Here is an 18,135-nt window from a genome sequence, read left to right as displayed (position 1 = left end):
CGACCACAAGGTACCGTTGCAGCAACTGGGAAATGGTCCGAACAAGGGTATAGAACCACGTCAGCATAATTACGGTCCAGATACTTATAACCAACAAAAATATTATCTATGAGACTGGCTGAATGACTCGTAAAAAGTGTTGGAATATTCATGAGGGGAAAAACATCATGAGTAACCATCAAATTAAAATAAAAATAAAAATAAAATAATCAAATTAAAATAATCAAGATTCACTCCATTCAATGCAAGCAGATCAAAGTTAAAATCGAGCATACAAATAAAATCTAGACTGTCCGAGACGCCACAAGTGCAAGTAGAAAACACGTAACCAACACGTGCGAGTTGGTTATTGCGAAGTATACAGACGTTTTCAAGGAGGGATGTTTCTGCTGGGGGGTCGGGGGGAGAAGGCTACGTGGGAGGATCTTTCCGTGGAGGAATTTAACATTGGGGAAGGGAATTTTCCATGAAGAAGATGCCGGATTTCCTAGCATTATTTAAAAACGATCAGAAATTTAAAAAAAAATAGTTTTTTCACCTGAAAGTAAAGAGCAATATTGAAGCTTAAAATGAACAGAAATTATTACGTATATGAGCGTGTTCGCACCCTTGTCAATACCTCGCTCTTCACGCTAAAGTTTTTTTTTTGTACTTTTAAAAGAGATACTTATCCTAATTAAACCCTGTGTAATTCAGGGATCGTTCTTAAAGAATTGGAACAAAATTCGAATTTTAACGTAAAAAATGAGGTATTGATGAGTCGGGGGGGGGGGGCTCTCATATACGTAATAATGTCTATTCCTTTTATGTTTTAATGTTATTGATTCCTTTCAGTTGGAAAAACTTGTTTTTTATTTAATATTATAATAGAATAAATTTAATAAATATATGAATACATTTATTATATAATATAAATAATGCAACCAATACACTAACAAAATATTATAATAAGCATTAAAAACAAAAACAGTACAAGAAATGATAATATACCTTACAAGACGTTTTGGCTCGACTCCACATGAAGCGGTAATTATAACTTTTGGTCTACAGTGACGAATCCGAGTAGCAAGTTCTCGAGAAGCGAAACCTTAAAGAAATAGACAATTATTTACTTTTCCTAGAGTTACCTGAGCCAGCGTAGGCTTAGTCCCCTCAGAGTTTCAAGTAAATCACACTCGCCATATCCTGACTTTGTGCAGCTTCTTATCCTGACTTTATGCAGATTGTTTTGGTGTAGCCTATATATTAATATCACAATTTGAGTTCTGGCGACTATTGGCAAGGCCTGTTCTTTACTTTTTGTTTATACAGCAAATCATTTGATCCTTTCTTGTGTTAATCCGTTTTTAAAACATCGTGCCTCATTTTAAACTATTTTGTTTGTTATGCATATGTGAACACACATTTACCATTTTCTATACCGAAATTTAGATTTGAGGCCTAAAAAGGCTTTTTTTATAAAGAAACTTATATTTTTTTTTCTAGAAATTTCAAAACCTGTTGGAGCAGATCCTTAAGTTTCATGGGAAGAGCTAAACTCCCCCCGAGCTCAGCCAAGGAGAGAATTTGGTCGTCTACTTATTCCGCATTCTATATGGCTATATTTGGAAACATAAAGACAAAAATCTGTCAAGAACTTTTTTCGTGATTAGACGTCGTTTAAAATAATTTCCCAAAAGGAAATATTTCAAATCTTTTGTAATGATTTTTAACCTTTAAGTACATATATAAAACACAAAAAGTATTGGGATATGCCTGTTAAGACTGGTTGCGTCATTTTTCCTTCCCTGCCCTAGACAAAATCCTGTATAAAGTACTTGCGCTTTACTGAAAACGAAAAATCAACCCAAAAAATATCATTAGAAGCAGAGAAACCGTTAAGTTAGTCTTTTACCAGCAATGAAATCAATAAATGTTACGAATCAATTTAACTATCTAAATTAATCAAGAAAGCTTAGTGTTCAGTCAAGGGCTGGTTTTTCAAAATACTCCAGGGCAATATCAGGGCAAACTACAGGGCAATAAAACAAGCCAGTTTATTTGAAGAAATTTGTCGAAAATTTGCAAAAGCAGCATTTTTTGTTTGTTTTAAATTTCAGCTTCGCTCTTTACTTTCATCAGAAATTTTTTTTTTTTGAAAATCAATTATCTTTAAAAGTGATACTCACCCCCAAAAACTAACGAATGTACAGCCCCTATCCTAACTACAGCCATCATTGCAACTATAGCTTCAGGTACCATAGGCATGTAGATCAATACGCGATCGCCCATTTTAATACCATGAATGATCAATGTTTGAGCCAATCGTGAAACCTAAAAAAATATACAGTTATTTTTTTTTATTGGCCAAGTAGAAACGTACATAACCTTGCACATATTAAACAATAAGGGAAATCGAGAATTCAATTTTTAATGGACTTACCTCTATATGCATTTCTATAGTTTTTAGTAGTACAGGGAACCTACATATATATATATATATATATATATATATATATATATATATATATATATATATATATATATATATATATATATATATATATATATATATATATATATATATATATATATATATATATATATATATATATATATATATATACTATATATATATATATATATATATATATATATATATATATATATATATATATATATATATATATATATATATATATATATATATATATATATATATATATATATATATATATATATATATATATATATATATATATATATATATATATATATATATATATATATATATAATGGACAGATCCCCTGTTACAACATGCTCGTAAGTTTGATCCACATACGGTAAAAATTGCTCGCAATTACAAACCGGTTTCCTATATATATATATATTTTTTTTTTTTTTTTTTATATATATATATATATATATATATATATATATATATATATATATATATATATATATATATATATATATATATATATATATATATATATATATATATATATATATTGTAATGTTCTTGGTATCTCAATTGCAAAAATTATTATCTAAACATTTCTAAGAACTGTTGCAATTCTTGGAAGAATATAAAGTTCACTCCTGTATGTCCTCAAAATCAGCATCTGGATCAACCCAAGCAGAATAGTTCAGTTATTAATGGCCTTTATCTCTGCCCTGTCTTTCTAATTGTATTAGTAGGAAATCATGTGGGAATATAAATCAGCAAAAATATAACGTCAATCCAAACCATCTGAGAATCCTGGATTCCAACGGTAACCCTTCCGCAATGAAATCTAGGTTTTTTATTTGAGATTACATAACTTTTAATTAATCCAAATGATTAAGTTTTCACCTATTGATTTTAATTCTTTTGTACATATCCTGGTGTTACGCTTAAGGTAAAGTCAGTAGGAGACGATCAAGTTACCGAATTTAACAGAAATTTTAATCTCGACTGGTAAATGTGACGCTTTTGCCGAGTGAAGACATTGAGATATTTTGTTCATAATTTCCAAAACAAAAAATTTGAGTAAATTACCAGGCAGTTTGTGAAATAACCTAACCTCCCCCCAGATATTGACTATCCAAACCCCAAAATTCTCCATATAAATATACGCAAATGGAAGGTTTTACTTGGAAATATTTTGCTAGATTTAAGGTGCTTTTGCTGGTAATTTTACAACAACTTACATTTATTGATGACAACTTTGCATGGATTTGGACTTTTCTATTTGGTTGATGGTTTGGGTATACTGTTTGGTCCTAGGTAGTTGGATGGATGTGTAAGGTTAGAGCCTCGTTCAAGTGCACATTTGTCTCAATTGCTGGATTAGGACGACAGTTTTTTTTTGTTTTTTTTTTTTTTTTTTTTTTTTTTTGCCAAGTAATTACCTCTTAAACATAATATATATATATATATATATATATATATATATATATATATATATATATATATATATATATATATATATATATATATATATATATATGTACATACATATCTATGTTACGCTGCCTATGAGTTTTGTTTTGGTTATATCCCGCCGATATCAATGCTATTTATCAATAGAAATCGGTGAACCCAAAAACAAATCAATTTAATAAGAAATCATAAATAATATTTCAGTAAATCATCATATATTATAAGTTTAGTACAACAAATCAAAATCCATTCAAAATTATGAGCAAATGAATAGCACGATTCCGGGGCTACTAGAATAGAGCTTGGTGCAATTATTAGACTGAGCATCCTGTGCTGGGTGTGAGGGTTGGGGGAAGAGGAGGGGTACATGCACAGCAGCATTAGTGGGGAATATGACTGAAAAAGTCGAGTGTATACGACATTCGCTTTTGCCCACCCCAAAGCTTGTTTATGCTATACTACTGTCGTCTTCAGCAGCTCATTGCTGACGATTTTAGTAAATGCTGAACACCCTCACTTATATTTATGATTGTTTAATGTGTGTTTATTGTTTATAATGTATGGCATAATGTTTTCAAATTCACCAAGTAGCGTGTTTGTCAAATAGTGACTTTTCATCACTACCGCTTGAATACCAGTTACTTCAATAGCACCTTCTCTTGCCCCCATAATAATACTGTAGCTATGCCCTTGCTCTGCTCCAAGCTCTCCCGTTCTTCCGATCTCTGATTTTAGAGTAATCTGTTACTTTAATGTCTGCTAGTGTAATTTATATTCGACTAATATACGTACTTATATTTATATTGACTATGTTCTATGCTCGATTTCCTTCCGTAAAAACAATATATGCCCCCAGAACAATACTTACAACGCCTGCCCCGGCCCTGGGGGGGTGTCGAAAGAGGATTTTTTTCTTATGAGATGTTTGAACTATTTTTAATGAAATGACCATACGTAAAGGAGTTTTTGTTATATGATCTTTGAACTATTTTTAACAAAATGGCTACCTCAAATTTTTTATCAGATGTATTTTGGGAAAAAGGGCTTGTACGGGGGGGGGGAGCAGTTGCCCTCTGATAAATTTTGACTCTTAAAAAGGGCACTAGAACTCTCGATTTTCAATCGAACGAGCCCCCTTTGAAGTTTATACGACGACCCCTTCTATATGAAGTGCCTCTGGGAAAAAAATAAATGGAGTGTGGGGGAAGGCTAGCTGCCCTCCAATCACTTTTGACTCTTTAAAAGTGAATTATAGCTATCAATTTCCAATCAAATGAGCCCTCTAGGAATTTTATACGAGCATCCCTTCCATAACAACCATATATGCACCCAGGGCATAAATTACAACGCCTACCCTCGGGCCGTGGGGGACTGTGTCGACACCGGAGTTTTTTACTATCAGAACTTTGAACTTTTTTTAAACAAAGTGTCTATCTCTAAATTTTTATCTGATGCATTTACGGCGTGGAGGAGGGGGGGGATAAATGCCCTCCGATCTCTTTTGACTCTTAAAAAGCGAACAAGAGCTTTCAATTTCCAATCAAATGAGCCCTCTGCGAAGTTTATACGAGCATCCCTTCCATAAGAACTATATATGCCCCTAGAGAATTACTCATAACGCCTGCCTCCGGGCCCTGGCGGGTTCTGTCGACACAGGGATTTTTCTTATCTGACCCTTGAACTATTTTTAATGGAATGGGCATTATAAAACTTTTATCGGATGGGCTTGGGGAAAAAAGGGTGTGTGTGGGGGGTACTAGTTGCCCTCGGATATCTTTTGACTCTTGAAAATTAAACTAGAACTTTCAATTTCCAATCAAATGAGCCCCCTCTGAAGTTTATACGAGCATCCCTTTCATAAGAACCATATATACCCCCAGGACAACACTTACAACGCCTACCCCCAGGACTCTGGGGGGCGTTTTTGTATCTAATTTTTGAACAATTTCAAAAACACTGGCTATCTCAAAATTTCTAGCGGACGGGTTTGGGGAAAAAAGAGCGTGGGGTGGGGGCTAGTTTAACTCTCTTGACTCTTAAAAAGTTAACTAGAACTTTCAGTTTGAAATCAAATGAGCCCCCTCTGAAGTTTATACGACCATCCCTTTCATAAGAACCATATACACCCCCAGGACAACACTTACAACACCTATCCCTAGGGCTCTGGGGGGCGTTTTTGTTATCTGATTTTTTGAACAATTTCAAAAACACTGGCTATCTCAAAATTTGTAGCGGACGAGTTTGGGGAAAAAAGAGCGTGGGATGGGGGCTAGTTTAACTCTCTTGACTCTTAAAAAACGAACTAGAACTTTCAATTTCCAATCAAATGAGCCCTCTATGAAGTTTATACGAACATACCTTTCATAAGAACCCTACATGCCCTTAGGGCATAACTTAGAACAGCATCCCCTGTGCCCTGGGGGATTGTATTGACATCGGAGATTTTCTTATCCGACCTTTAAACTGTTTTTTTAACAAGATGTCTATCTCAAAATTTTCATCAGATGGGTTTTGAAAAAGAAGGCGTGGGGGGGGGGGGGTAGCTTCCCTCGGATCTCTTTTGACTATTAAAAAGTGAGCACGAACTTTCAATATTCAGTCAAATGAGCCCTCTGTGAATATTATACGTGAATCCCCTTGATACGAACAATATATGCCCCAGGGCATAACTTAAAACGCCTGCCCCCGGACTTTGGGGGGTTCTGATGACACCTGAGTTTTTGTTATATGGTCTTTGACTATTTAAAAAAAAGCTATCTCAAAGTTCTTATCGGATGTTTTTAAGGAAAAAAGGGTGTGGAGGGGGGGGGGCTAGGTGCCCCACAATCTCTTTTGAATCTTAAAAAGTGAACTAGAACTTTAAATTTCCAATCAAATGATCCCTCTTTGAAGTTAATACGAGCATCCTTTCTATAAGACCCATATATGCCCCCAGGGCAAAACTTACAACGCCTGCCCCCGGGCTCTGATGGGTTGTGTCGACACCGGAATTTTTGTTATATGATCTTTGAACTATTTTAACAAAATAGCTATCTTAAAATTTTTATTGGATGCATTGGGGGGGGGGGGAGCTGGTTACCCTGCAATAGCTTTTGACGCTTAAAAAGTGAACTAGAACTTTCAATTTCCAATTAAATGATCCCTCTCTGAAGTTTATACGAGCATTCCTTCCATAAGAACCATATATACCCCCAGGGCATAACTTATAACCCATGCCCCTGAAGACTGTGGTGGGAATGTCCTGCTCAAACATATAATTTCAAGAAATTTCAACTACGTTGAACAAAATGGCTGTATCAAAATTTTGTTGGATGTGTTTGGGGAATGGTGGGCGTGAAAGGGGTGTCAGTTGCCTTAGAATCCCATTCGACTATTAAAAAGGGAACTAGCCATTTAAATTTTCTTTCGAATGAGCCTCTTTCTGAAGTTTCTACGACAACGTTGTCTATACAAAACCTTATATACCCCCAGGGCGTAAATGACATCCCTTGCCCTGAGGGCTGTGGAGGAGCTGTCATCCTCAAAGACCTAATTTCCAGAACTTAAAACTACGTTTAATAAAATGACTGTCTCAAAATTTTGATTGGATGTGTTTGGGGAAAATGTGGGCTTGAGAGGGGGGTTAGTTGCCCACTAATAAGTTTCGACTATTAAAAAGGGCACTAGCTCTTTGAATTTCCAATCGAATGAGTCTTTTTTGAAGCTTCTACGACAACACCTTCTATAAAAATCTTATGTCCCCAGGGTATAACTTAAAACCCTTGCTATGAGGATGAGGGTTTTAGGGGAGTGTCTTCCTCAAAAATATATTTTCTATTTGGAAATCAACTACGCTGAACAAAATTGTTATCTCAAAATTTTGATTGGATTTGTTTGGGGGAATGATGGACGTGGGGGGGGGGCTAGTTGACCTTCAAACATTTTCAAATATTAAAAAGGGCACAATCCCGTTGATTTTCCAAAGGGATGAGCTTGTTTTGAATTTTCTACGACAGCGCCTTCTATAAAAACCCTATATGCCCCCAGGGCATAACTTAAAACCCTTGCCCTGAGGGTTGTGGGGGAAAGTCCTCCTCAAAAACATATTTGCTATTTGGAAATCAACTACGCTGAACAAAATGTCTATCTCAAAATTTTGATTGGATGTGTTTGGGAGAATGATGGGCGTGGGGGGGGGGATAGTTTTCCTCCAATCACTTTCGACTATTAAAAAGGGCACTAGCCCTTTGAATTTCCAATCGAATGAGCCTTTTTTGAAGTTACTATGACAACGCCTTCTATAAAAACCTTATATGTCCCTAGGGCATAACTTAAAACCCTTGCCCTGAGGGTTGTGGGGAAGTATCCTCCTCAAAATCATATTTTCTATCTTGAAATCAACTACCCTGAACAAAATTGATATCTCAAAATTTTTGTTGGATGTTTTTGGGGAAATGATGGGCATGGGGGGGGCTAGTTGCCCTCCCAACACTTTCAACTATTAAAAAGGGCACTAGCCCTTTGAATTTCCAATCGAATGAGCAGGTTTTGAAAATTCTATGACAACACCTTCTATAAAAACCTTATATATCCCCAGGTCATAACTTAAAACCCTTGCCCTGAAGGTTGTGGGCGAGTGTTCTCCTCAGAAACATATTTTCTATCTGGAGATCGACTACGCTGACCAAAATGGCTATCTCAAAATTTTGATTGGATGTGTTTGGGGGAATGATGGGCGTGGAGAGGGGGGGAGGGGTGGGCTAGTTGCCCTCCAATCACTTTCGACTATTAAAATGGGCACTAGAACTCTCGATTTTTAAATCAAATGAGCCCCCTTTGAAGTTTTTACGACGACTCCTTTCATATGAAGTGCATCTGCGAAAAAAAATAATAATAAATAATAAAACATTGGAGCGGTTCGGCCTTTACTATAGACAACGCTATAGCGTTGCCTCTGATTATTATTATTTTTTCCCAGAGGCACTTCATATGGAAGGGGTCATCGTAGAAACTTCAAATGGGGCTCATTCGATTGGAAATCGAGAGTTGTAGCGCCGTTTTTAATATTCGAAAGTGGAGGGCAACTAGCCCCCCCCCCACCAAGCCCATCATTACCCCAAACACATCCAATCAAAATTTTGAGATAGCCATTTTGTTCAGCGTAGTTGATTTCTGGATATAAAATATATTTTTTAGGAGGACACTCCCTCAAAACGCTCGGGACAAGGGTTTTAAGTTATCCCCTAGGGGCATATAAGGTTTTCATAGAAAGCGTTGTCGTAAAAACTTCAAAACAGGCTCATTGGATTGGAAATTCAAAGGGCTAGTGCTCTTTTTAATAGTCGAAAGTGATTGGAGGGCAACGAGCCCCCCCCATGCCCATCATTTCCCCAAACACATCCAATCAAAATTTTGAGATAGCAATTTTGTTCAGCGTAGTTGATTTCCAGATAGAAAATATTTTTTTGAGGAGGACACTCCCCCACAACTCTCAGGGTAAGGTTTATATAGAAGGCGTTGTTATAGAAACTTCAAAAAAGACTCATTCGATTGGAAATCCAAAGGGCTAATGACCCTTTTAATAGTCGAAAGTGATTGGATGGCAACTAGGCCCCCCACGCCCATCATTCCACCAAACACATCCAATCACAATTTTGAGATAGCCATTTTGTTCAGCGGAGTTGATTTCCTTATAGAAAACATGTTTTTGAGGAGGACACTCCCCCACAACCATCAGGGCAGGGGTTTTAAGTTATGCCCTGGGGGAATATAAGGTTTTTATAGAAGGTGTTGTCGTAGAAACTTCAAAAAAGGCATATTCGATTGGAAATTCAAAGGGCTAGTGCAATTTTTAATAGTCGAAAGTGATTGGAGGGCAACTAGCCCCCCCCCACACCCATCATTCCCCTAAACATATCCAATCAAAATTTTGAGATAGCCATTTTGTTCAACGCAGTTGATTTCCAGATAGAAAACATGTTTTCGAGGAGGACACTCCCTCACAACGCTCAAGGCAAGGGTTTTAAGTTATACCTTGGGGGCATATAAGGTTTTTATAGAAGGTGTTGTCGTAGAAACTTCAAAAAAGGCTCATTCGATGGGAAATTCAAAATGCTAGTGCCCTTTTTTATAGTCGAAAAAGATTTGAGGGCTACAAACCCCCCTCTCACGCCCACCTTTTCCCCAAACACATCCAAACAAAATTTTGAGGCAGTTATTTTATTAAACATAGTTTTTAGTTCTGTAAATTAGGTCTTTGAGGATGACAACTCCCCCACAGCCCTCAGGGCAAGGGTTGTAAGTTATGCCCTGGGGGATATAAGGTTTTGTATAGGCAACGTTGTCGTAAAAACTTCAGAAAAGCCTCTTGCGATTAGAAATTTAAATGACTAGTTCCCTTTTTAATAGTCGAAAGTGATTCTAAGGCAACTGACACCCCTTCCACGCCCACCATGTCTCCAAACACATCCAATCAAAATTTTGATATAGACATTTTGTTGAACGTAGTTTAAGGTTCTGGAAATTATATGTTTGAGCAGGACACTCCCCCCCACAGTATTCAGGGGCAAGGGCTATAAGTTATGCTCTGGGGGCATGTATGGTTCTTATGAAAGGAATACTCGTATAAACTTCAGAGAGGGATCATTTGATTGGATATTGAAAGTTTTAGTTCACTTTTTAAGCGTCAAAATATATTGGAGGGTAACCAGCTTCCTCCCCCAAACTGTTTTTTCCCAAATGCTTCCAATAAAAGTTTTAAGATAACTATGTTGTTAAAAATAGTTCAAAGATCATATAACAAAAATTCCGGGGTTGACACAGCCCACCAGGGCACGGGGACAGGCGTTGTAAGTTATGACCTGGGGGCATATATGGGTCTTATGGAAGGAATGCTCGTATTAACTGCAAAGAGGGTTCATTTGATTTCCTTGGGGGAAGGGACATTTCTATGAAGAGGGTGCCGGATTGCCCAGCATTATTTAAAAAACGATCAGAAATTAAATGAAAAAACAAGTTTTTTCAACTGAAAGTAAGAAACAACATTAAAACTTAAGAACAAACAGAAATTATTGCGGATATTAGGGGGTTTGCCCCCTAGTCAATACCTCGCTCGTTACGCTAAAATTTTTCTTAGTACCTTCAAAAGAGTTATCTATTCTAATTAAACGGCCTTTGTGATTCGAACAAAATTCGAACTTTAGCGCAAAGAGCGAGGTATTGACTAGAGGGCGAAACCCCTCATGTACGCAATAATTTCTGTTCGTTGTAAGCTTTAATGTTGCTCCTTACTTTCAGTTGAAAAAACGTGTTTTTTTATTTAATCACACAATAGAACACAATACTAACATGTATTCCTGTTCACGTCGTTCTATGCCATTCCAAGTAATTCTACGATCCAGTTAATTAAAGTTATGAATGTTCCAAGGCTTTATTTCATGATTTTATTTTAATGTTTTTCTTAAAGGCGTTAGAATACTTCAGGATTGTGTTGCGATTACGTTGCAAAGCTAATGGTCTTCAGGAATGGAATGGACTTTAATGATTTTTTTAAACTCGAAATTCCTTATAAATTTCTCTGAAAGTCTTGACTTAAGATAATGTTATCTGTTTGCAGTCTTACAGGTTTTTAAGCTCGAATTCGTGAAGCTAAAAATGGTTAATCACCGAATATTTACCTCTTCCCCCATTTTATGAGGAGGAGGAGAGGGTAGAAAGAATTGTGAAAAGATCTATGTGTGGCTGAAGTGGTTTTACTCGAAGGAGTCAAACAAAAAACAGAACAGGAACCTTTAAAATACCCATCTCATTCTACTTCTAACTATGTTCTATTGTTATAACGTTAAACATGCTCCTCAAGTTAAAGGCTATTGTCCCACTGTCCAAAGGCTATGCGTTAGTTTTCATTTGTAGAAGCAGGCAACATACCAGAAAATACTATATCGCATAGAATAAACTTGGAATTATTTTGGATATTCAATACACGCTATCCGAATCTTTTTATTGTATACCTTAAACTTAGAGTCTGCATCCTAAAACTAAGAGGGTGTTCAGACCCTGAACTACAATGGTTGAAAATTTCGATAAAATAAGTAGAATGGCCTTATTGAGTCGTGACAGTACCACGTGGTTTATGGTTTTCTCACTGAGAATGAAAAAACAGGAATTTTCTCACTTGGAAAAACAGGAATTTTCTCACATTTATGGTTGTTTTCTTGGATGGTTATGTGTGTTGTTCGATTTATTTGATGTTTTTCACGGATGTAAACATAAAATTATGGATGTTTTATGGTTTTTGTCAGTGAGAATATGAAAAACAGGATCTTTCTCACATTTATGTCTGTTTTCATGGTTTTTGTCAGTGAGAATGAAAAAACAGGAATTTTCTCACTTGAAAAAAACAGGAATTTTCTCACATTTATGGTTGTTTTCATGGATGGTTATGTGTGTTGGTCAATTTATTTGATGTTTTTCATGGTTGTCAACATCAAATTAAGGATGATTTATGGTTTTTGTCAGTTAATAATTGAATACCAGGAACTCTCTCACATTTATTTCTGTTTGTTCGGTTTTTGTCAGTGAGAATGAAAAAACAGGAACTTTCGCACATTTAAGGATGACAACAGCAATTTATGTTCGTGTTTTATGTCTGCCCGTTGTCAGTGAGAATGGACATGCTTGACGCGAATGTTATGAGATTGTTTGGCTAACCTAACCTGAGAAATTGTTTTACATAATCGCTAGGGGAAATTATTGATTCACGAAGGGGAGAATTAAGAAACATTATGGTTTCTTTGATCTTTAGGCTAACCTGAGAACTTGATTTTCATACTCGCTAGGGGAAATTATTGATTCACAAAGGGGAAATTAAGAAACAATAAGGCTTCTTTAATCTTAGGCCTGAGGGATAAACATTCTTTAGGTAAGAGAGAAAAATTAATATTCTATTTCTAAATATGGCTTCATTGATCTTTAGTGTCAGGAATTATAAATGACATCACTTGTTATCTTGGAATTATGCGGGAGTCTAAAGAGATAGAAATTCTATTTTTAAATACGGCTTCACTGAGCTTTAAGTCGGAGAGATAAATTGATATTCTAACGAAACCCTAATAGTTTAGCTAGGAACATTTATGAGATGAAGAGATTAACGTAGGAAAGGGTTTCCTAGAATTTTGAAATGTGAAAGCACAGAGATGCCAAAAAACAAAAGGAACACACAGAAATTACTTTTAGGGGATTATTTGGACGAAACGGTTTTAGACAGCTTCTGGAATTATTTTGGCGAAACTGTAAACGACCTTGATTTAAAAGATGATTTAAAAGATGATTTTAGAAGAAGTTTTGAGTGTGGTCGTTATAATAAACAAGTTCCATTGAACAGTGTTGTGAGGTCCCCTACCACAACCCGAAAGGGCCCCGATCTCCATACACCAATCCATAGGGGTCCAATCTCCATACCCCCAACCAGAAGGAACCCCCCCGTCCCCAAGGGTTCCCAGGGCTCCCCCCCGCCCCCCCCCCCCCCCAACGCCCCCCCCCGGCCCCCCCCCCCCGACGCCCATCATTTCACCAAAAACATCCAATAAAAATTTTGAGACAGCCATTTTGTTCCTCGTAGTTGATTTGCAAATAGTAAACATATTTTTGAGGAGGATACTACCCCACAACCCTCAGGGCAAGGGTCTTGAGTTATTCCCTGGGGGCTTATAAGGTTTTTATAGAAGGCGTTGTCGAAAAAAATTCAAAACAGGCTCATTCGATTGGAAATTAAAGGGCTAGTGCCCTTTATAATAGTCAAAAATGATTGGAGGGTAACTAGCCCCCCCCCCCTACGCCCATCATTCCCCCAAACACATCCAATAAAAATTTTGAGATAGCCATTTTGTTCTGCATAGTTGATTCCCAGGTAAAAAATTATTTTTGAGGAGGATACTCCCCACAACCCTCAAGGCAAGGGTTTTAAGTAATACCCTGGGGGCATATAAGGTTTTTATAGAAGGGGTTGTCGTTGGAACTTCAAAATAGGCTCATTCGATTGGAAATCAAAAGGGCTAGTGCCCATTTTAATAGTCGAAAGTGATTGGAGGGCAACTAGCCCCCTCTCCCTCCCACGCCCATCATTTCACCAAACGCATCCAATCAAACTTTTGAGATATCCATTTTGTTCAGCATAGTAGATTTCCACATAGTAAATATATTTTTGAGGAGGATACTCCCCCACAACCCTCAAGGCAAGGATTTTGAGGTCTTCCCGCTCGATATATAAGGTTTTTATAGAAAGCGTTGTCGTAGAAATTTTAAAACAGGCTCATTTTATTGGAAATTAATGTGATTGTGCCCTTTATAATTGTCAGAAGTGAATGGAGGTCACCTAGCCCCCCCATGCCCATAATCACCCCCAACATCTCCACTCAAATTTCGAGATAGCTAATAATTTGAACGTATATTATGCTCAAACATTAAAATTGTCTTCTATGAAGATGCTCACACCCAACCCTCAGGACCAGGGTTTGAAGTTTTGCCCGGGGGGTCAATAAGGTTTTTATTGAATGTATTGTAGTAGAAACTTCAAAACAGGCTCATTCAATCGAAAATTAAGGGGCTAGTGCCCTTTTCAAAAATCAAAAGTGATTGGATTGTAAGTAGCCCCCTCCCCCCCCCCACGCCCATCATTTCACCAAACACATCCCATAAAAATTTTGAGATAGCCATTTTGTTCAGTGTAGTTGATTCTCAGATAGTAAATATATTTTTGAGGAGGATACTTCCCCAGAACCCACAGGGCCAGGGTTTTAAGTTATGCCCTGGGGGCATATAAGGTTTTTATAGAAGGTGTTGTCGTAGAAACTTAAAAACAGGCTCTTTTGTTTGTAAATTAAAGGGCTAGTGCCCTTTTTAATAGTCGAAAGTTTTTGGTGTGTAACTAGCTCCCCCCCCCCCCCCACCACGCCCAATATTTCTCCAAACACATCCCATCAATATTTACAGATAACCATTTTGTTCAGAATCGTTGATTTCCCGATAGGAAATGTATTGTTAAGGAGTACGCTCCCCCCTAACCCTCAGGGCAAGGGTTTTGAGTTACATACTGGAGCTATACAAGGTTTTATAGAATGTGTTGTCGTAGAAACTTCAAAATAGGCTCATTCGATTGGAAATTAAAGGGATGATGCCCTTTTTAATAGTCGAAAATGATTGGAGGGCAACTAGCCCCCCCCCCCACACCTATTATTACCCCAAACACATCCAATTTAATTTTCAGATAGCCATTTTGTTCAGCGTAGTTGATTTCCAGATAGAAAATTTATTTTTGAGGAGGATACTCCCCCACAACCCTCAGGGCAAGGGTTTTAAGTTATGCCCTGGGGGCATATAAGATTTTTATAGACGGCGTTGTCGTAGAAACTTCAAAGCAGGCTCATTCCATTGGAAATTCAAAGGGCTACTGCCCTTTTTAATTGTCGAAAGTGATTGTAGGGCAACTAGCCCCTCCCCCACGCCCATCACTCCCCCAAACACATCCAATCAAAATTTGAGATAGCCATTTTGTTCAGCGTAGTTGATTTCCAGATAGAAAATATATTTTTGAAGAGGACACTCCCCCACAACCCTCGGGGCAAGGGTTTTAAGTTATTCCCGGGACATATATGAGGTGATCATAGAAGGCATTGTCGTAGAAACTTCAAAACGTGCTCGTTCGGGTGCAAATTAAAGGGCTAGTGGCCTTTTTAATATCCGAAAGTGATTGGAGGTCAACTAGCCCCTCCCCCCCCACGTCCATCATTTCCTCAAACACATCCAATCAAAATTTTCAGATAGCCATTTTGTTCAGCGTAGTTGATTTCCAGACATAAAATATGTTTTTGAGGAGGACAATCCCCCACAACCCTCAGGGCAAGGGTTTTATGTGTCTGTCTGTGTGTGTGTGTCTGTGTGTGTGTGTGTGTGTGGGTTTCTTTGTGTGGGTTGGTCTCTGTTTTTGTTTCTCTGTGTGTGTGTGTGTGTGTTTCTGTGTGTGTCTGTGTCTGTGTGTGTGTGTGTGTCTCTGTGTGTGTTTGTGTGTGTGTATGTTTGTGTGTGTGTTTGTGTGTGTGTGTCTGTGTGTGTGTCTGTGTGTCTTTGTGTGTCTCTGGTTGTGTGTGTGAGTGTGTCTGTGTGTGTGTCTGTGTTTCTCTGTGTGTGTGTCTGTGCGGATTTGTGGGCGTGTGTGTGTCTGGGCGGATTTGTATGTGTGTGTGTCTGGGCGGATATGTCTTTGTGTGTGTGTGTGTGTGTGTCTGGACGGATATGTGTGCGTGTGTCTGGGGGTATGTGTGTGTGTGTGTGTCTGGGTGGATGCGTGTGTGTGTGTGTGTCTTGGTGTATGTGTGTATGTGTGTTTGTCTGGGCGGATGTGTGTGTCTGTGTGTGGGTGCGTGTGCGTAGGTGTGTGCTTGTGTCCTGTGCGGATGTGTGTGTGTGTGTCTGGACGGATGTGTGTGTGTGTCTGGGCGGATGTGTGTTTGTGTCTGGGCGGATGTGTTTGTGTCTAGGTGGATGTGTGTGTGTTTGTGTGTCTGTGCAGCTGTGTGTCTGTGGGTTTCTGTGCGGATCTGTGCTTGTGTGTTTGGACGGATGTGTGGGTGTGTGTCTGGGTGTATGTGTGTTTTTGTCTGGGTGTATGTGTGTGCGTCTGTGTGTATATGTTGGTTTTTGAGGCGTGTTGGATGTGTGTCTATAAAGATGTGTGTATGTGTGTGTCTGGGCGGATGTGTGTGTGACCGTGGGCGGCTGCGTGGTTTTGTGTCTGGGCGTGTGTGCAGATGTGCTTCCGGGTGTCTGTACGGTTGTGTGTGTGTGTGTCAGGGCAGATGTGTGTGTGTGTGTCTGGGCAGAGATTGGCGTTTCAATGCGACCTGAAGGAGACGTGTGTGGAAATGATGGGCACACACACAGACACAGACACACAGACACACACACACAGACACACAGACACAGACACACAGATACACATACACACAAACACACACATAGACACACACACAAACACATACAACAGCCCGCTAACACATACTCATCTATCCACCCATACGCCCAGACACACACACACATCCACCCAGACGCCACACACAAACACCTACGCAACGAAACCCCTACACAACCACACGCCCAGGCTCACAAACACGCCCAGCAAGCAAACACAAACGCCCGAACACACACAATCACCCATCCGCCCAGACACAAGAACACATCCACCTAGACACACAAGCCCATCCATCCCGACACACACACACATACATACTGACGCCCACACACACACACATCCGCCCGGACACAAACTCAAATCCGCCCCTACGCACACAAACACCAATCCACCCAGACGCCCACACAAACACAAATCCGCCAAAGCGCCACGACACACACATCCACCCAGACGCACAAAAATCCGCCCCGACGCACAGACACACACACACATATACCCAAGCACCCACACTCAAGCATCCACCCGGACACACACAAACACACATCCGCCCAAACACAAACACAAACATTTCTATACAGACACACACACACATATCCACCCAGACACACACACATACGCCACGACATACGCTCCCGCCCAGCACACACACACATCTACCAAGGCAAACACACACACACACATCTACAGAGACGCCCAGGCGCACCCAAACATCCGCCCACACGCACACACACGCGCCCATCTATGCACGGGCACACACACACACACACATCCGTCCGTATACAAAGACACACAAACACACATATGCTAACAAGTACACACGCACACACACATCCACCCACAAGCCAACCCATACATATCCGCCCAGACACACACACATCTGCCCAGACGCCCACACACAAACAAACACATCCACCCAGACACACAACACACACAAATACATCAAGGCGCACAATCACACATCTAAAAAGTCGTCAAGACACACACACACACCATCTACACTGACACACACACACATACAACCAGACGACCACCCAAACACACACATCCACCCAGACACACACACACACATCCGCCCAGACGCCGAAACATACCTTCGCATACACAACGGTACACCCGTATCATTACAGTCGCACAGACCAGCAAACATCTGACCACACACACACAAACTCACAAATATACCTAAGCACCCACACACACACACACACCCGCCACGATGCAAAGACACACACACTAACAGATCTACCCAGACACCCAGACAAACACTAACACATCCACAACGACCCACAC

General features: G+C 38.9%; 1 protein-coding gene across 1 annotated transcript in view; it reads right to left on the bottom strand.

Moving 5' to 3' along the window:
- The window catches only part of LOC148941039 (acyl-CoA synthetase short-chain family member 3, mitochondrial-like), a 316,825-nt gene extending 312,251 nt beyond the window's left edge, over positions 1–4,574 (bottom strand). Inside the window, exons 1-3 of the mRNA XM_089105148.1 lie at positions 4,530–4,574; positions 2,169–2,313; positions 991–1,087 (exon numbers count right to left, since the gene is read on the bottom strand). Of these exons, the coding sequence (XP_088961274.1) occupies positions 991–1,087; positions 2,169–2,313; positions 4,530–4,574 (287 nt within the window). The remainder of the gene's footprint in view (positions 1–990; positions 1,088–2,168; positions 2,314–4,529) is intronic.
- Between the last annotated feature and the right edge of the window lie 13,561 nt (positions 4,575–18,135).

Source organism: Artemia sp. Qi Xiang Cuo, chromosome 19 (genome assembly GCF_049724085.1).
Source record: "Artemia sp. Qi Xiang Cuo chromosome 19, ASM4972408v1, whole genome shotgun sequence".
Lineage (NCBI taxonomy): Eukaryota > Metazoa > Arthropoda > Branchiopoda > Anostraca > Artemiidae > Artemia > Artemia sp. Qi Xiang Cuo.
The sequence above is the reverse complement of the archived record's forward strand: the minus strand, read 5'-3'. Positions and strand labels throughout refer to the sequence as shown.